Source organism: Microcaecilia unicolor, chromosome 11, assembly GCF_901765095.1.
Source record: "Microcaecilia unicolor chromosome 11, aMicUni1.1, whole genome shotgun sequence".
In the NCBI taxonomy this organism is placed as follows: Eukaryota; Metazoa; Chordata; class Amphibia; order Gymnophiona; family Siphonopidae; genus Microcaecilia; species Microcaecilia unicolor.
Window position 1 is genome coordinate 36,527,971 of NC_044041.1, and position 16,660 is coordinate 36,544,630.

A 16,660-nucleotide genomic window follows, 5' to 3' on the forward strand; every position below is an offset into this window, starting at 1 on the left:
AAGCTCCACCCCTAACCCCGCCCCCTTTAGCCTCCCCAAACAGTTGGGCCACTGACCGCCTATGATTAGCCCCGAGTGGTCTTGGCTGCCTATGTTACTGAACTTGAGTCTTTTGTGTGATAGTGTGGAGAACTGCCACTGAGACACCGAAAGAGAGCTTTTTTTTTTTTTTTTTTTTTAATATCCTCAAAGGGGAGGGTTTTGGTTTTTTTCCTAGACAGCCATGTTCAATCCCTGGCATAAAAAAAAAAAGTTTATGGACGTGGAGGAGTGGCCTAGTGGTTAGGGTGGTGGACTTTGGTCCTGAGGAACTGAGTTTGATTCCCACTTCAGGCACAGGCAGCTCCTTGTGACTCTGGGCAAGTCACTTAACCCTCCATTGCCCCATGTAAGCCGCATTGAGCCTGCCATGAGTGGGAAAGCGCAGGGTACAAATGTAACAAAAATAAAATAGATACTAGTGGAGATTCTACATGGAAAGTTGCTACTATTGGACATTCTACATGGAATGTTGCTACTATTGGAGATTCTACATGGAATGTTGCTACTATTGAGATTCTGTTGCTACTATTGGAGATTCTACATGGAATGTTGCTACTATTTGAGATTCTGTTGCTACTATTGGAGATTCTACATGGAATGTTGCTACTATTGGAGATTCCACATGGAATGTTGCTACTATTGGAGATTCCACATGGAATGTTGCTACTATTGGAGATTCCACATGGAATGTTGCTACTATTGGAGATTCTACATGGAATGTTGCTACTATTGGAGATTCTACATGGAATGTTGCTACTATTGAGATTCTGTTGCTACTATTGGAGATTCTACATGGAATGTTGCTACTATTGGAGATTCTGTTGCTACTATTGGAGATTCTACATGGAATGTTGCTACTATTGGAGATTCCACATGGAATGTTGCTACTATTGGAGATTCTACATGGAATGTTGCTACTATTGGAGATTCTACATGGAATGTTGCTACTATTGAGATTCTGTTGCTACTATTGGAGATTCTACATGGAATGTTGCTACTACTGGAGATTCTGCATGGAATGTTGCTACTATTGGAGATTCCACATGGAATGTTGCTATTCCACTAGCAACATTCCATGTAGAAGGCTGCGCAGGCTTCTGTTTCTGTGAGTCTGACGTCCTGCACGTACATGCAGGACGTCAGACTCACAGAAGCAGAAGCCTACACAGCCACATTGGTGATCCATGTAGAATCTCAAATAGTAGCAACAGTGGAGGAGTGGCCTGGTGGTGGACTTTGGTCCTGGGGAACTGAGGAACTGAGTTCGATTCCCACTTCAGGCACAGGCAGCTCCTTGTGACTCTGGGCAAGTCACTTAACCCTCCATTGCCCCAGGTACAAATAAGTACCTGTATATAATATGTAAGCCGCATTGAGCCTGCCATGAGTGGGAAAGTGCTGGGTACAAATGTAACAAAAATAAAAAAAATAAATAAAAATACCAAACCACGCTATGCAGTGATCACTGCTGGTACACCCAGACAACTGGAGATGCACTTTCTTCATTCTTGAGTACTAAATCAGCATTGATCCTCCTCTGGTGGGCTTGATCACCATTTGCCTGAGCAAAATGCCTTGTAAGGCATCCACTATCTTTCTACTTCTTTCCAAATTTGCAGATGGGATACGCCAATCCACATCCAATAGATTTAAAGTTTCCTGAGGTAAATTTCAAAGAAAGTGCCCATATTTTTCATGCCTAATTTTTGGCGCACTGCCAATTCTATATTGGCAATTGTGTATGTGTGACATTGCTGTTATAGAACACAGCGTAAGCGGGCATGTGCCTAAATTTAGGTGTGAGCGCTTATGCCACGTCAGAAGCTGGTGTAAATGGTCCCGTGTAAAGTTGGCAGTTGTGGTGTTCTATAATTTACATGTGCTTCAAGCCAGACCCCTGATCTGCCCATGTACATGCCCCCTTTGTGGTTGTGCATTATAGCATTTAGGTGCCAAGTTTATGTTTCAACATGTTTATTGATGGTATAACATGTTTAAGAAACATCAGTCGCATGGTACATTCCGTAATAAACCAAACAGCCTGGATAAATACAGATTGAAATCGCCACCATCAGACATTTTTCATTTTCTGCCCTTCCCCCCACTCCACTTCTCTCAATTACGTCACAATGTGACCCCATTACAGCCCCCTCTTCTGCTCTTCCACTTAACAGATCAGCCCTTCACAAGAAGATCCCCCCCCTCCCCCAAACTGAATAGGTGCCAAGTTTATAGAGTAGAGCCTAAGTGCCGTTACTTGTGTAACTACAAATTTAGCGCCAATTAGCACTAATTAAATCCATTTAAGGGCTATTTTGGTACTTAAGGCCAATTGGCACCTAATTTAACAATTAAGGGGTCCTTTTGGTAAGCTGTGGTAAAAGGGGGCCTGCGACGACACACGCAGAGGCCATCTTTTACTGCAGCGGGAAAAGGCTTTATTTCTGAAGAAAAGAAATGGCCATGCAGTAAAAACACTTAACTGTGTGGCCTTTTTGGGTGTGGGTGTGAATACTCCCATGGTAACTGGGCAGCGATTTACTGCCGGTTAAGTTTAGCGCTACAAAAATAGGGTGTATTTTTGTAGTGCCGGAAATGGCGCATGCTAGTGGTGGGAACTACCGCTGGGCTCCCGCAGTGGTTCTGGATTGGCATGCAGTAAGCCCGCGGTGGGCTTACCACCACTTAGTAAAAGGACCCCTAAGTTAGCTGGCACTGTTCTGTAACTTGTGTGCCCACATTTGTGCGGTAGTCGGAAATTTGGGTGTGCAACTTCATAGAATCTGGTCCCCAGCATCATCCCCACCTTTGCAGTATCCTCGATCAGATCAAGGACCAGTTCTTGCATTTGAGTCATGAGGTCTATAGACTACTTGCCAGCTCCTCTTTCCAACAAAATCCAACAGGTTTCTCTTTTTCCCATGTGTCCTACATTTCAACTGCTTTACTGTTCTTGACAGAGCTGTTCCTCCCCATTTTTTTGCTATCTGTCCCCCTGAATAGATTTTAGTTGGGTATGGTGATATCCCATTCATGAAACTCATTAAACTATGGTTCTGTAATGGCCACGATGTCCAAATCTTTGTTCACCATTAGGACTTCCAGATCAGGAATTTTATTGCCAAGATTGTGAGCATTTGTGCTGATAGGGCTTCCACCAACAATACAGCCTTGATTATCCAACCTTCGGTAATCTAACCATCCTGCATGTCTGACAGACACCCCCCCCCCCCCCCCACCGTGATGTCATTCATTACATTATTTCTATTAATAATCTTTGTTTTTAGAATAATCTTTGAAAATCGGGATCTCTGTTCCTTTGTTTATGCATTGTTTGAGGGGTTTATGCAGTGCTTTCCATATTATCCATATTTTCAGTTATCCAACAATGGGTCAGTCCCTTTTCAGTCGGATAATCGAGTCTGTACTGTATTATTGTACACTTTCATTTTGTAAAGTGTTTTTTTATTCTGGTCTGCTCAGTCTCTTTTTGTTGCTATTAAGTGTGTTGAGATGGTCTCTCTTTTTTTTTTTTTTTAATTTTTTTTTAGACCACCAGTATTCTTTTGCTGAGGGTGACATCTTGTACGTTGTTTTCTCTCACCTGCCACCCCCTTCCTCTAGTTTTAAATACTTATACACATATTTAATTGAATTTTTCACTTGGGATCTTTTTTTTTTTTCACACCACAGAAAGATGTAGTCCATTATTACAGCATAGCCTCTTGTTCTTCCAGCTATTGTCCCAGCCGTCTATATATCAAAAAAGTTGGTTGTGTGATGCAGTCTCTGGTCTTCCTTACCATGAGTAGGTACAGGGGTGTGCTGGTAAATTTTTAACAGGCTCTTTCTCCAGACGTAGCCAGCTCTGCAGTTGGAAGGGCCGGGGGTGGGGGGTGGGGTGGGGGGGGGAGAAACACTTGCCTCTCTCTCCTCCCACCCTTCATGCGGGCACGCAAGGCATACCTTTGCTGGCAGCCACCACTCCCAACGTCTTGCTCTGAGCAGCATGCTGGAACTTCTCTCACATGCTTGAGAAGTCCCAGCCTGCTGCCCAGAGCTGGAAACAAGGAGCGGGGAGCAGCAGTAGTCTATTTACTTGGCTGGCAGGGCTCAGCATCCCCACCAGCAAAGTAAAAGAGAATTCAGCAGGGGGCCCAAGCCCACATTTTGGAGGCCAGTTGTTAAAGTAGCCACGGAGGGCCCTACTTTAACAACCGGCTCCCAAAATTCTTAAAAACTTAACAACCGGCTCTTGCGAGCCTGTGAGAGCCTGCTCCAGCACACCACTGAGTAGGTAGAATCTTTCTAAAAATGCTACAGAATTGACTATGGGTTTAAAGTCTCTGTCTCAAAAGTTGGAAGTTGCTATTTCTAACCAGGTCATTCTGTTCCCAGCTGGATATCTTTTTTTAATGCTCCTTACTGTTTCCTGATTTTGTTCACAATTTGACTTGTGTCCTGCTGGCTGAGGATCCTGGGAGACATTTAACTTTTTTCTACCTTTTGAGCTGTGTTTTTTTTTTTTTTTTTTAATTGATTCATCTAATAATGGAGTCTCCCAGCAGTCGAAGTTTTGTCCTCATTTAGTATCTTTTGACGTTGCCTGAGTGAGTTGTTTTTTTTTTTTTAATTAAGTGGATTTACAAGCAAACTACAATGCAAAAGAAAATTCATTAGCAATATATAAAGGAAATACCATAATATATAGCAACAAGTCCACATCATGGGCAGACCATGCCCACCACAAAGATTCTAAATGCCAGAAAAAGTCATTCTGACCCTCTTATTCCATTGTTCACTGAGTTAGTGAACTGGAAAACAGCTCAGCGCTCCAGCTTTCCCCAAAACAGAGAATTGAAATGCTGGCCATTGTCAAAAGCAGGCGTAGCTTGAAATGGAAATTGTATGTGCAGTTTTAGTTTTTATTGGAATGAATGCATCGAGGGGGTCCTTTTACTAAGCTGCGAGAAAAAGGGCTCTGCAGTAGTGGGGGGAGGGGGTTGTTTTTCCCACACACAAGGGCCCTTTGTACCGCAGCAGGTAAAAAGCTCCTAAAAAGAAATGGCGATACGGTAAGATTACTCTTACTGTGTGGCTGTGCAGGGGAGAGTACTTACCACCACCCATTGAGGTTGCGGTAAGGTCTTCCGCAGTAACCAATTACTGCCGAGTTAGTGCTGTGCTATAAAATAAAAAAATTTTTCCATGGGGCACACTCAAGGTAGCGTTGGGCTGGCAGTAGTTCTGGGTTAGTGTGCGGTAGGACCGCATCGGGGTGCATTCGCAGGGTGCATGGTGTCCTCTTCTGGCTTCTGCATGGGACGTGGAGCCTGTGAACGGGCCCACATACACTTGTAACCTGTTTCTGCTGCCACCATGTTATATAGTAACTAAGTAAATATAACTAGTTGTTATTTTTACTTGTAAAGAAGTACAGGAAAAATGTGTTACTTTTTAATTGTACTGAAGTAATAATTTACCAATTTTTACTACTTAGTTACTTCTGATGCTTGCATGCAGTGGCAGAGAGACCTAAGTAAACCAAATGAAACAGCAAAAGCTGGAACAGGATTTTGCAATTGCAAACCTTGTCACACAAACAGTGGCTCATCTCATCATAAATTTTGCCAAGGACCCAATATAATATTAATCCAGTCTTATCCTTCGCCTTAATCACCAAGCAGATAGCCTTGATATATTTTTTTAATTTGTACTTTACATTATATTTTTTAGTTAAGTATTTTTTAAAATAATCTATTAAACATGTTCTTTCATCAGAATACACGTTTCCTGCATCTTAATTTCTGTGTAGAGGGTCCCTTAACTGTATACCTTGATTTGCTGAAATTAAGCTGAATATTTTTTACATTTATTGTACACTGTGTTAGAAAATGGCAGCTCTATTAGTCACTGAGACACACAAAGGGGCCTCTTTTATCAAACCACGCTAGCGGTCCCTAGTGTGGTAATGCTGACAAAGCCCATTCACTTTGAATGGCAGGGGTGGATTAAACATACGGGCAACTGGGCAGTGCCAGAGGACCCAAGGGTCTGGGGAGCCCAGTTCCTCTCTTCCCCCCTCTGCACACTACAGGCCCCTGAGCCTCCATGGCTCTACTTTGAAGGGTTCTGTGTTCTAGTGGTCTCTTTGGGGGGCAGGAAAGAACCCCACCCTTTCCTGCACTGCTCTGTCTGGCACCCCCACATCTTCAAAATGGCTGCCGAGACTTCCTGCAGCAGTCTTGGCAGCCATTAAGAAGCAGCAGTGCCGGGTAGAGCAGAAGAGCCCCCCCCCCCCCCCCCCCCCAGAAGAGGCCATTAGATCACCAGGGTCCTTCAGAGTAGGCTCAGGCAGTTGTAGTGTGTAGGGGGGTGCTGGAAAGACTGGTGGGGGGTGGCGGCGGGGGCCCAATGATCCCCTCTGCTCAGTGGGCCCAATGATCACTGTCAGTCCGCCCCTGTTGGCTTCATGTGACTCGTGCCCAGAGGCAGAGAGAGAGCAAGTGACAGAAAATAATCTTTAATATTTACCCAAGGACTCCGGAACCCAGGACGTTTTATACTTTGAAACTGGCAGAAGGGATAACCTTGTTTATTTTTCTGTTAGGCTCGTTCTTCTGAATGGACTTCAAACGTCCTTCCCTAAGGGAGACCTTGTCCCAGAGAGACTTGACCCAGGCTCATAAATCCAAAACTGTATCCTCCATTGTAACTTTTGTACCATTAATCTGTTCATGAGATCTGTTTTGTTTGTTTTTAAGTGAAGAATAGAAATGATATGTTATTGCTGGTTTTCAACTTTGAAAAATGAGTTCCTGCAGCAGCTATTTCTCATTTAAAAACTGCCCAAGTTGAATTGTGTTTTTTTTTTAATGCTTTTGTAAGAAGTATGTATATTGGTTGTTGTGAAGGCGGTGGCATTCCTAGGGGGGGGGGCAGTGGGTGCGGTCCGCCCCGGGTGCACGCCGCTGGGGGGGGGTGCCGCGCGCCTGTCTGCTCCGCTTGTTTTGTGCTCCCTCTGCCCCAGAACAGGTTACTTCCTGTTCCGGGGCAGAGGGAGCATGGAACGAGCGAAGCCGACAGGCACGCGGCACCCCCCCCCCCAGCAGGTAAAAATGCACCGGGGGGGGGGGAGGTGTTGCTTCGCTGGGGGGGGGGGGGGGGGCGCATCGGCTATCCGCCCCGGGTGTCAGCCGCCCTAGGAACGCCACTGTGTGAAGGCTTTTTGTAAGGTTGCTTTATTGAATATTCAATAAACTGTTTATATCTAAAAGCTGCCCAAGTTCTCCATGACTTTTACTATTTACTGCAAAGGCCCTGTAAAGTGCAGTCATCACACGGCTTGTAGGAGATTCCTTTGTACTTGTCTTGATTTCCACATAGATGGTAGTATATAATTTATTTTGTGCATTGAGATTCCTTGGCTGCTGTTTAAAGATGATTTGCTTTTCTCTGACTGTATTTTGGGGTCATTTTTTGCAGGAAACTCATAAGATATATAGGCAGAAACTTGAAGAAGTGAACACCCTTCAGACTGCATGCAGTAATTCCATACAGAAACAGACAAGGAAACTGAAAAAGCTGAAATGCAGCCTCCAGGGGTAAGCTGAGCTTCTAACAATCTTTCAGCATTCAGCTTTGTACCAAATAGCAGAAAAGCAGGTTGAGTAGGTAGGAACCCTACCTATCTAATGCACAGGAAAAGAATCCAGCTGTGATTCCTTCAGTAATAGCAAGGACCCAGTGCAGAATTCCTCGGCCATCTGGTAGGTATGGGAAGCATAATATACTTTCCCTAGTGCCATTTAGCAATCCAAGATCTCCTGATCAACGTTCATTCCATGGATGCTTTCTAGCATATTGGATTTAGATCTTCTCAGCATCCGGCTGTTTTGTAAATGCAGGTGGCCAGCACAGGACTGGTAAACCACAGGTACTGTAGATAAGAATGTGTTGGAAGTTGAATGGGTGGGGTCTGCATATAATTTATGCAACTTCTACGTATTATTTATTTTAAAAAATTATATTCCGCTCAGTACATAGTTCATGGTTGATCACAATTATAAACATACTAGTAAAAGAGGCCCGTTTCTGTGTGAAATGAAACGGGCGCTAGCAAGGGCTCCCTCCCCCTCCCCCCAACCCCCCCACCCCGGGAGTTCCCTGCACCCTTGTCTTTGGAGTTCCACACTCCCGTTCGTCCGTCCCTCTCTGTCTCAGAGTTCGAGCCCCCTTCCCCTCGGAGTTCCATGCCCCCTACCTCCCTCCCTTTCCTCCGCGTTCCAGGCATCCCTCCCCTTTGAGTTTCAGGACTCCCCTCCCCTTACAGTAGCAGGACCCCACCTCCCGTTGGAGTTACAGGCCCTCGCCTCCCGTTTGACTTCCAGGACCTGCCCCTCCCCTTCCAGGTCCTGCCCCTCCCTCCTTTTTCATCTCGTGCTCTCCGAGGTCCAAGCACCCACTATCGTCCGAGTTCCACAACCCCGCGGCTCCCTCCTTCTCTCTCTGTGGCCTCCGAGTGCAAGCAGGACGTGTGCTGCTGCCCCTGCCCTTCGTAAGTGCTGGCTGTTCTTTAAAACTTGTTACCTCCTGCTCAGCCGGCAACTGTGAAGTCCAGCACGCACAGACGCCACTTCAGACTGCCTTCGCCTTCGCTTCTGTTTCAGCTGTGCCTCTGGTCCCGCCCTCATTTCCTGTTTGCAGAAGGGCGGGACCAGAGGCACAGCTGAAACAGAAGCGAGAGCGAAGGCAGTCTGAAGCGGCGTCCGTGCGTGCTGGACTTCACTGTTGCCGGCCGAGCAGGGGGTAACAAGTTTTAAAGAACAGCCAGCACTTACGAAGGGCAGGGGCAGCAGCACACGTCCTGCTTGCACTCGGAGGCCGCAGAGAGAGAGAGAGGGAGGGAGGTGATGAGCGGTGGAAAACAGAGGAGGGGGGGGGCGTGGAACTCGGACAGGATTGGGGCCGTCAGACAGGAGTGGGCCTATGGAACTCGGACGGACGGGAGTGGAAGTAGGGAGGTAGGGGGTCATGGAACTCGGGGGAGGGGGCGATTCTTTACTCACCTCCGGTGGTTGGTACTGGGTTCCCTTCCCTCTCACTTCCTATTGGTCCGCCCTGTGACATCATCCCCAGGGCGGCGCAATGGGAACTGTGTTACGAACCCAGGCATCCAGACGGCGATGCAAATTATTATATAGGATATAATTAAAATGTAAACAATAAAATAGATAACACCATATACCCTGGGATTCTATATATGGCACCTTGATTTCCGCATGGAAATTGACGCATATTCTATAACAATGCACATAACTTAATTGGTTAACTAGCTAATCAGCGCTGTCAGTTGGGGAGTTGAGCAATTATCAGCACTAATTAACTTTGATTTATGCGCACAACTCGCTAAGCATATTCTATAACGTGGTGTGCCTAAATTCTAAGTTGCACAGTTGAAAAGGAGGCGTGGCATTTCTAAAAATGTATGCGCTTTGTTATAGAATACACCCGCTCTGTGCCTAATTGTAGGCATCAGGATTTACGCCAAGTAAGACATGGCGTAAATGGCAGTGACTATGTTTGGTCACGCGGAGATGCACTCGGTGTTAGTCTATATACCGTGCAGAAATTTAAGCCTAGTCTATAAAATGTAGGCATACTTTACAGAATACACCTAGACATATTTTTCCGCACGGAATTTTCAGGCGCCATATATGTAGAATCTAGCCCATAACAGCAAACATAAAACAAATACATGAGCTGCATCTAATTGTCACAGCCAGGGCGTATTTATCAAACATATAAATGGCGAGTGACCGTACTCACTCGCAAATGCGCAGTAGAGACTTCCCTCTCTGCCCCGCCCCCGCGTCAATACGTGATGACGGGGGCGGGACAGAGAGGGAAGTCTCTACTGGCATGCTGCAGACGTCGGAACCGCTCCCCCTCCCCCCTCCCCCGGAGTCGCCGCCGCCCGTCCTCCATCTGGCCCGAGCACTGTGAACTTACATCACCAAGCTGCAGCAGGCACATCAGCAAAGCTGCCGTCGGGCTTCCTTCTCTGCCTTTGTCCCGCCCTCGCCGACATTACGTCACACGAGGGCGGGACACAGGCAGAGAAGGAAGCCCGCCCTGACGGCAGCTTTGCTGATGTGCCTGCTGCTGCGTGCTGATGTAAGTTTACAGTGCTGCTCGGGCCGGGTGGAGGGGTGGCGGCGGCGACTCCGGGGGAGGCGGGGAGGGGCGGCGCCGACCTCGGGGGGGTGGGGAACTCGGAAACCCCCCCCATTCCAAAAGTAGCCCGTTTTCACGGGCTCAACAGCTAGTATGCTACAAAGCACACATGCCGAAAGGAGCAAATTACCATGAAAAGATTTTTTTGTGGATGACCATTTTTGTTTTATACAGATCCTATTACTCTTTTTCTGCTCTTTAAATATAAATGACCTAGTTTCTTTAAAAGAATCTCATGCTTTTTCCAGAAAGAATATAAACGTTTAGAACTGGGTCACGTAGAAATTTTTTTTACAACATTTTAAACATTTTTCCCCAATAGGGGTTTGAGAACTTTTCACAAAAGAGGTTCATGATCCAATTCAGAGTGCTGCTTTGTCAGAAAAAATGTCATATTGAAAATCTGTAGCAGGTCTGTGGAAGCTGCTTTGGGGATCCACTGGTTTCTTTTGTAAACCTTGCAGTAGCGTTGGCATGTAGGTTGATGCACAGACTGTTTTCTAAGGGTTCTGTCTCTCGCAGTGGCCCAGGCCCACCCACTTTAGGCTGAGGCCCACCTAGTAGCAGCACATCTATGATGTGGCTGGCAGGGATCCCAAAGTCCCACCATCCAAAAACTCCCAACAACTGTCCCTCCTGTATACCTTGTAAATACAGATCTTCACCTTTAGTGAGCAGCGACTGATGCATACTGCTCACACCAGCACCACAGCCTTTCCTCTGATGTATTCCCGCCTATGCAGAAACAGGAAGTTGCATCAGAGGGAAGGCTGTGGGGCCAACATGAGCAGTGTGTATTAGTTGCTGCTCACTGCTGTTGAAAATCTGCTATTTAAAAGGTATGCAGGGTAGGGGGGGGGTGTTTGAGAGACCATATGGCATGCAGGTGAGAAAGAGAGAGACCAACAGGCTCATTTTCAAAGCACTTAGCCTCCCAAAGTTCCATAGAAACCTATGGAACTTAGCCTCCCAAAGTGCTTTGAAAATATGCCTCCAAATCACTTGTGGGACAGGGCAGAGTTCTTCTGCCCACCCATCTTGGGCCCAGGCCCACCCGAAATTGGGTGTCTGGCTACACCCCTGGTCTCTCGGTTCAACCTAAAATAGATGATTCTGATGGATGGGTTTTTTTTCCCCAAGCAGAATCACAGCTATTGCCATAGTTGAAATAAACTGAAATTTGGTTGGATTCATACAATCCTTATTCCTGAACTCTGATCTCTTCCATTTCCTCCTGCCACATTGTACAAAAGGCAAAGCACTATGTAGTTGGGGATTTTTTTTTTTATTTTTTTTTATTGTGTCAGCTGTGCATGGCATCATGAGTGATTTTTATAATTTTGCTTCATATTGTAAGTGCTGATAATATAAAATTTAGCAAAAGGGCAAAAAAAAATAGCAAATGTAACATTTTCTTTTGGGGTCAAGTAGGATATATTACAATCTGTAGCAGAGGGAATCACACCTGCTATGAGTTTATGCTTAGTATTTTTTCTAATGTTTGTTTATTTAGGGATTTGCTAATACATGGCTGCAGGATTTTAGCTTCTGGAGTGCTTTTCTCTAAATGGTCCATTTGGGCTGCAGAAAACATTTTGAAACTAATAAATATGACAAATTGCTCTTTTGTTCCTCCTGCAGGTGCAAACACACAGCTGATGTGGAAGACGCCAATTTAATACAGCAAATAAATACCCATATCAAAGAGAAGCAACATTTTTTCTTTGACATGGAAGCTTATTTGCCAAAGAAAAATGGGTATGCCTTTTTATGATATTTTTATTATTATTTTATTATTTATTTATATTTTGCTCATACCTTTTTCAGTAGTAGCTCAAGGTGAGTTACATTCAGGTACTCTGGATACTTCTCTGTCCCAGGAGGGCTCACAATCTTAAGTTTGTACCTGAGGCAATGGAGGGTTAAGTGACTTGCTCAAGGAGCAGCAGTGAGATTTGAACCGGCCACCTCTGGATTGCAAGACCGGTGCTCTAACCACTAGGCCACTCCTCCACTCAGCAACATTCCATGTAGAATCACCAATAATAGCAACATTCCATGTAGAATCTTCAATATTTTATGTATTTATTTAGATTTTGCTCACACCTTTTTCAGTAGTAGCTCAAGGTGAGTTACATTCAGGTACACTGGATATTTCTCTGTCCCAGCAGGGCTCACAATCTAAGTTTGTACCTGAGGCAATGGAGGGTTAAGTGACTTGCCCAAGATCACAAGGAGCAGCAGTGGGATTTTAAACCGGCCACCTCATGGATTTCAAGAACGGTGCTCTAACCGCTAGGCCACTCCTCCACTCCTTACATATGTGAGACAGAATTTATACTGATTTATTTGATATGGTAATTGGTGCTAGCCATGCTCTAGTTTCTTTACATTCCTGTGAAAGAACATGCTGAAGGAAGTACTTTTCACACCTACCCCCCTGTTATTAAAGCTTAGCTGGAGTTATCTGCAGCAGGGCCCATTTTATTCCTATGGGACCTGCTGCAGATAACTCCAGCTAAGCTTTAGTAAACAACCCCCCTAGTTTTGTCAAATTATTAATTTTGCCTGGTTATTTTGTAAATGAATTTGTTGTAAACGCAGTTTATTAAAAGGAAAGCACTTTTTTGAAAGGAATAAAAATCGGACATGGCATTTTGTTAGCCAGTGTGACGGTGAGTGGAGGAGTGGCCTAGTGGTTAGGGTGGTGGACTTTGGTCCTCGGGAACTGAGGAACTGAGTTCGATTCCCACTTCAGGCACAGGCAGTGGCGTTCCGAGGGGCGCTGACACCCGGGGCGGATCGCCAATGCGCCCTGCCCCCCCCCGGGTTGCAGTGACCCCCCCACCCCGGCGAAAGAACCCCCCCCAGGTGCACGCCGCTGGGGGGGTGCCGCGTGCCAGTCAGCGTCGTTGGTTTCCATGCTCCCTCTGCCCCGGAACAGGAAGTAACCTGTTCCGGGGCAGAGGGAGCATGGAAACCAATGATGCTGACCAGCGCGCGGCACCCCCCCCCCAGCAGCGTGCATGCGGGGCGGACCACCGCCCCCCCCTTGGTACGCCACTGGGCACAGGCAGCTCCTTGTGACTCTGGGCAAGTCACTTAACCCTCCATTGCCCCATGTAAGCCGCATTGAGCCTGCCATGAGTGGGAAAGCACGGGGTACAAATGTAACAAACAAAAAAAAAAAAATCTGGAATCCTTTGAGGAATAATCATCAGTTCAGGAGGTTTGGCTGATCAGCCAGCATCTTGATCGTATTTGGATGATTGGGGTGATGAGTTTTCCTTGTACACTAGGTTGTGCGCTGATATAATTCAGCTCGATATAATATATGGGTTCACTTATAACACAGTCAAGGGTTGGACATACCACACTTTTTTTATGTTTCAATGGTTTTTATTGATGACAAGTCAAAAAGTACAAATCCAACTTAACATAGCAGCGTCAATGCAATTTTATAGAACTCAGTGGAGCAACACTTCAAAAATACAGCATTACGTACAGCCCTCAAATTTTTATAACTTTTATTCCCCCCCTTAACCGTGTTCTATGTTTAACTTTTTATGTTTCAACGATTGATATTGATGAGATCACATGGTAGACAATTCCATATCAATCAATATAAATCTGAAAACAAATCATTCACTTTTTAAAAATTTTAATCATTATTGTATGTTACCCTGTAGACCTCATGCAACACAGATTCATTTATAACATGGCCCAGTGTCTTGGATCCCAATGTCCACATTGTGAGAGTAATTTTCTAAAGTACACGCTAACACAGATATTTAGAATAATGGCATAGGTAGAGTAGAGAAGTAGCCTGAGAACCGGATTCAATTCCCACTTCAGCTCCTTGTGACTCTGGAAAAGTCACTTTAACCCTCTATTGCCCCAGGTACAAAATAAGTACCTGTAGATAATATGTAAATGCTTTGATTGTAACCGCAGGAAGGCGGTATATCAAATCCCATTCTCATAGGCGGTCGGTGGCCCAACTGTTTGGGGAGGCTAAAGGGGGTGGGGTTAGGGGTGGGGCCAGGGGTGGAGCTTAAATCCATAATTGTCTGATCACACACAGAAAAAAAAAATAAAAATAAATGTCACAATTAATACCTTTTATTAAATTTAGATATTAGCTATGTATCATATGTCAAATAAAGTGGTTGCTCAAAGCATATACTAACCACAATCGCTCAACTGCAAAACACTATGCACAACTTTGTGCAAAAACACACTCTGAACCTTACTGTACCATAAATATTACACTGGGCAGAACCTAATACACCAATATACCACCCATACGGAAAATGCAGACCATCAACAATATTGAAATAAGGGATCATAATATCACAATTCTCATGTAGAGCCACAAAACATCCTAATTCATGTTTAATGTGGGATAAAATGTCATAAATAAGTAAATAAACTTTTAATGTTGAACACCTAATTCTCAAAGTGAACATATTCCAAACACTATAATGAAAATAAAATGATCTTTTCTACCTTTGTTGTCTGGTGACTTTGTTTTTCTGATTGTGCTGGCCCAGTATCCGATTCTGCTGCTATCTGTCCTCTTAACTCCGTTTCCAGGGCTTCCTTTCCATTTATTTGTTTACTTTCCGCCTTCCTTCTTCATTTCTTGTCCTACATCCGTAAGTAAAAGCTGGGTCCTCCGCAAACTTGACTGTCCAGTGGATCCAGCTTTTGCCTATTTTCTTCATCCATGTGCAGTTTTTCTACTGTCTTCCTTTTCTGTTATCTCATCTCCTTCCTCACTCCTCCCTCCCCCTCCATGTCCAGCAACCCTCCTCTCCCCCCTACTCTCCCCTCCATCCACCCATGTCCAGCAACTCTCCTCTCCCCTGCCCTCTCCCCTTCTTCCACCATGTCCAGCAAACCTCCTCTCCCCTTCCCTCCATCCAGCAACCCTCCTCTCCCCTTCTTCCACCATATCCAGCAACCCTCCTCTCCCCTTCTTCCACCATGGCCAGCAACCCTCCTCTCCCCTGCCCTCTCCTCTCCCCTTCTTCCACCATGTGCAGCAACCCTCCTCTCCCGTCTGCCCTGTTTCCTTCCTGCCGTACCTTTAAATATTATAGTTTTGCTGGAGTCGCGGGCAGCCGGCATTGAAGACATCGGCAGGCTTACGCCGGTTCCAGCAGCCTTCCCTTCCCTCGTTGCAAGTCGGATGATGGCTCCGCCCTCGTAGATACAGGAAATACGTCAGAAGAGGGCGGAGCCATCATCCGACTTGCAACGAGGGAAGGGAAGGCTGCTGGAACCGGCGTAAGCCTGCCGATGTCTTCAATGCCGGCTGCCCGCGACTCCAGCAAAACTGTAATATTTAAAGGTACGGCGGCGGCGGGGCAGTGGCGGGCTGGGGAGGCTTAGCCTCCCCAAGCCTCTTATACGGGGCGCCTATGCCCATCCTCTTTTCCTTTCTCTAAATGCCAAAACTGTGCCTAAGTGTTATTCTGTAAATATAATATATATAGCTTGTATTTTTTAATGTTTCAACATTTTTATCAAAGTATGCAATAACAATAAATAACTGTATGAATTTGTATGAGAAGGTATTTTCAAACTCCCCCTAGTCCTTCCCTCCAATAGACAGAGATATCCACCCTTCAAGACAACATTCCCATATGCATTTAAATCCCATGAGGTTATAACACTCCCCATCCCCTCCCCTTTACCCTACCTCTCCCGTCAACCTCCCCTAACTAAACACCCAAATATAGTGCAGTACAGTCCATGGCCGTTGCTCTTCAGCTAATTCAAAGAAAACTGCTCCGCCCCCCCCCAAGACCCTTATCATGTTTTAGATCTTGACTTCTCACCCTTGGGGATATCCATTGTAGGTAAGTCCCCCCACACTGCAAGACATTGCTTCTGTCTTTTTGGGGATACGTGAGACCCAAAGAATTCCCAGAGCATTAATGAGTGAAGTCTGTTATGCCAATACCAGATGGTGGGCGGGTGGGCACTCAGCCAATGATTTCAGATGCATTTCTTCCCCAGGATACAAGCTTTGCTCACAAATAAGTTATCACCACCGCTTTTCAAACCCATAAGACCGGCCGATCCCAACAATACCCTCTGAATGGAGACCCGAGGGCAATAGCCTGAAACCCTTGACAAGAAGTAAAACAAATCATCCCAAAATGCTCAAGTCGTACACCATTGCCACAGAGTGCAAGAAAAAAGTTGTCTCCGCCTGATATTTCTGACACATGTGGAGGGGCATAATCGAACAGGAATGACCATCTCTAAGGACGTCCCGGTGAAGGGGCGGGGAAACCCGTATTATCGAAACAAAATGGGCGTCCGTCTTTTCTTTCGATAATATGGTCAGGGACGCCCAAATCTCAGCATT

The 16,660-nt window shown here is 45.6% G+C and overlaps 1 protein-coding gene across 2 annotated transcripts in view; it reads left to right on the forward strand.

Annotated features, from left to right (window-relative positions):
- Positions 1–16,660, forward strand: part of TMEM120B (transmembrane protein 120B) — a 78,280-nt gene that overhangs the window by 12,677 nt on the left and 48,943 nt on the right. For both annotated transcript variants that reach the window (XR_003943848.1, XM_030219460.1), the window contains exons 2-3: positions 7,528–7,646; positions 11,920–12,036. Coding sequence is in view for 1 of the 2 variants with exons in the window: in XM_030219460.1 (XP_030075320.1) it covers positions 7,528–7,646; positions 11,920–12,036 (236 nt within the window). In the remaining variant the exon portion in view is untranslated. The remainder of the gene's footprint in view (positions 1–7,527; positions 7,647–11,919; positions 12,037–16,660) is intronic.